General features: G+C 55.7%; 1 protein-coding gene across 1 annotated transcript; it reads left to right on the top strand.

Moving 5' to 3' along the window:
- Positions 1 to 196: 196 nt before the first annotated feature.
- On the top strand, positions 197 to 1,304 carry STEHIDRAFT_164075 (uncharacterized protein; the record flags this gene model as incomplete). The annotated part of the gene is made up of 2 exons (XM_007311805.1): positions 197 to 1,096; positions 1,155 to 1,304. The coding sequence occupies 2 exons, from the start codon at positions 197 to 199 to the stop codon at positions 1,302 to 1,304; spliced, it is 1,050 nt and encodes a 349-aa protein (XP_007311867.1).
- Positions 1,305 to 1,716: the final 412 nt, after the last annotated feature.

The following is a 1,716-nucleotide window of genomic DNA, read 5'->3' as shown; positions in this document are numbered from 1 at the left end:
ACCTAACCTAACCTAACCTAACCTAACCTAACCTAACCTAACCTAACCTAACCTAACCTAACCTAACCTAACCTAACCTAACCTAACCTAACCTAACCTAACCTAACCTAACCTAACCTAACCTAACCTAACCTAACCTAACCTAACCTAACCTAACCTAACCTAACCTAACCAACCCCCTTCGCCGACAGCAATAATGTCCGCCCCTCGCCGTGCTTCCTCCGCCACCCCGGGAGGTTCTGGGTCTGGTACGTCCCGCCCCCGTTTCCTTCCTAACGCTGTCACTCGCGCTCTTTCGCCTAGCTCCCTCGCCGGGGTTATGGCTTCAGGCGGCTCGACGAGCGCGGCCCGTGTGGCCGCACTCGGTCACGTACACAGCGTGGCCGAGATCGTTGAGCTCGTCCCGGTTGACTACCGGGAGGTGCTTCGCACCCCTTTGAATGAGCTGGCTGCTACGATCCAGAAATGGATCAATGCTCGCGCCCGGGGCCGTGCCCTGGAGCAGCATAAAGCGGCCGGTACTCTTCCGACCGAACTACGGGGGTTCAAGCCCCCCACCTTCCAAGTCGGGAAGGCGTTCGCCGACTCCGACGGTTACAAGTCGGAGCGGGACATGTGGGAGATTACGGTCTCCAACATGACGTCCGACTTCCTGGGCAGCTTCATAAAAGTAGCTGCACAGGAAGTCCAGCACTATGCGGAGGTCATCGACCCCGACGCCGTGGCCAATCGTTTGGGCACGGCGATTGCTGGGAAGTGGGCTCTCATTAAAGAGAGCCAGCGTTATGGAAAGATCCGGCACGTCACCAATGAGGTGACGGGTGCGTTCGAGATCCAGTATCTCGCCGACCAAGGCCCCTCTTCCGCTTCCATCGTCGCGTTTAATAACATTAACGAGGACATCATGGCATATGCCACTCGCATTCGCGACGTGGTCACCTCTCGCGAGGATATCGCCAATGCCAAGGAGTTGGCAAAAAAGAAACTCAAGGAGTCCGCCGACGTCGAGATGGGCGACGCAACTGCGTCATCCTCGGCTGACTCCTCCGCCGCTGTCCGGGCTGAAGTAGCCCGGCAATTGAAAGAAGCCGAGAAGGTAAGCGCTGCCTCCTCCTCTTTCACTTCTTCATCTCCGCTAATGAAACGTCTCATAGAAGCGGGCCGTACCATCCGCGGCGAAGAAGGCCGCTCCGCAAAAGAACGGCAAGAAGGCGAAGTCCGGCCAGGCTCACAAGAAGCCGGGCAAGTCGGGCCAGAAAGGTTCTGGACCGAAGAAGGACAAAGGGAAGGGGCGCGCTACGTAAAAGCGCAGAAGTGGTCGTACGTCAACCCTTCCTCCTATCCCAATGAGATATTGTACTTATCACCCCCCCTTGCTATTGCAGTGTTGTTGGAGCGTGCGCCTGAGTGGCTCACAGAGGCGGTTAGATTCCGCGCTCCGATTCATCGTGGCCCCGGGGTGGTTGTGCCGGACATTTACGCTGTACATTTATCTGTTGGACTAAATTTCATGCTGCCTCCGAAATTTAGTCATAAAATATTATTAGACGCATGGAGCGACTTTGAACGTCGCGTACGCTGGTCTCTTTTCTTTGAATTAAACCCGCGTGCCACCGCCTCCGTCTTAGGTTATGACCCTGACTTCGCCCTCCTTCCCTCGAAAGACAAAAAGGCCGGGCCGGAGTTATCTGAAAACATAGAACTAGGGTTTCAAGC

The sequence above is a fragment of the Stereum hirsutum genome (assembly GCF_000264905.1).
Source record: "Stereum hirsutum FP-91666 SS1 unplaced genomic scaffold STEHIscaffold_54, whole genome shotgun sequence".
Taxonomy (NCBI): Eukaryota; Fungi; Basidiomycota; class Agaricomycetes; order Russulales; family Stereaceae; genus Stereum; species Stereum hirsutum.
Note: the sequence above shows the minus strand (reverse complement) of the source record. Positions and strands in the feature narration are given on the sequence as shown.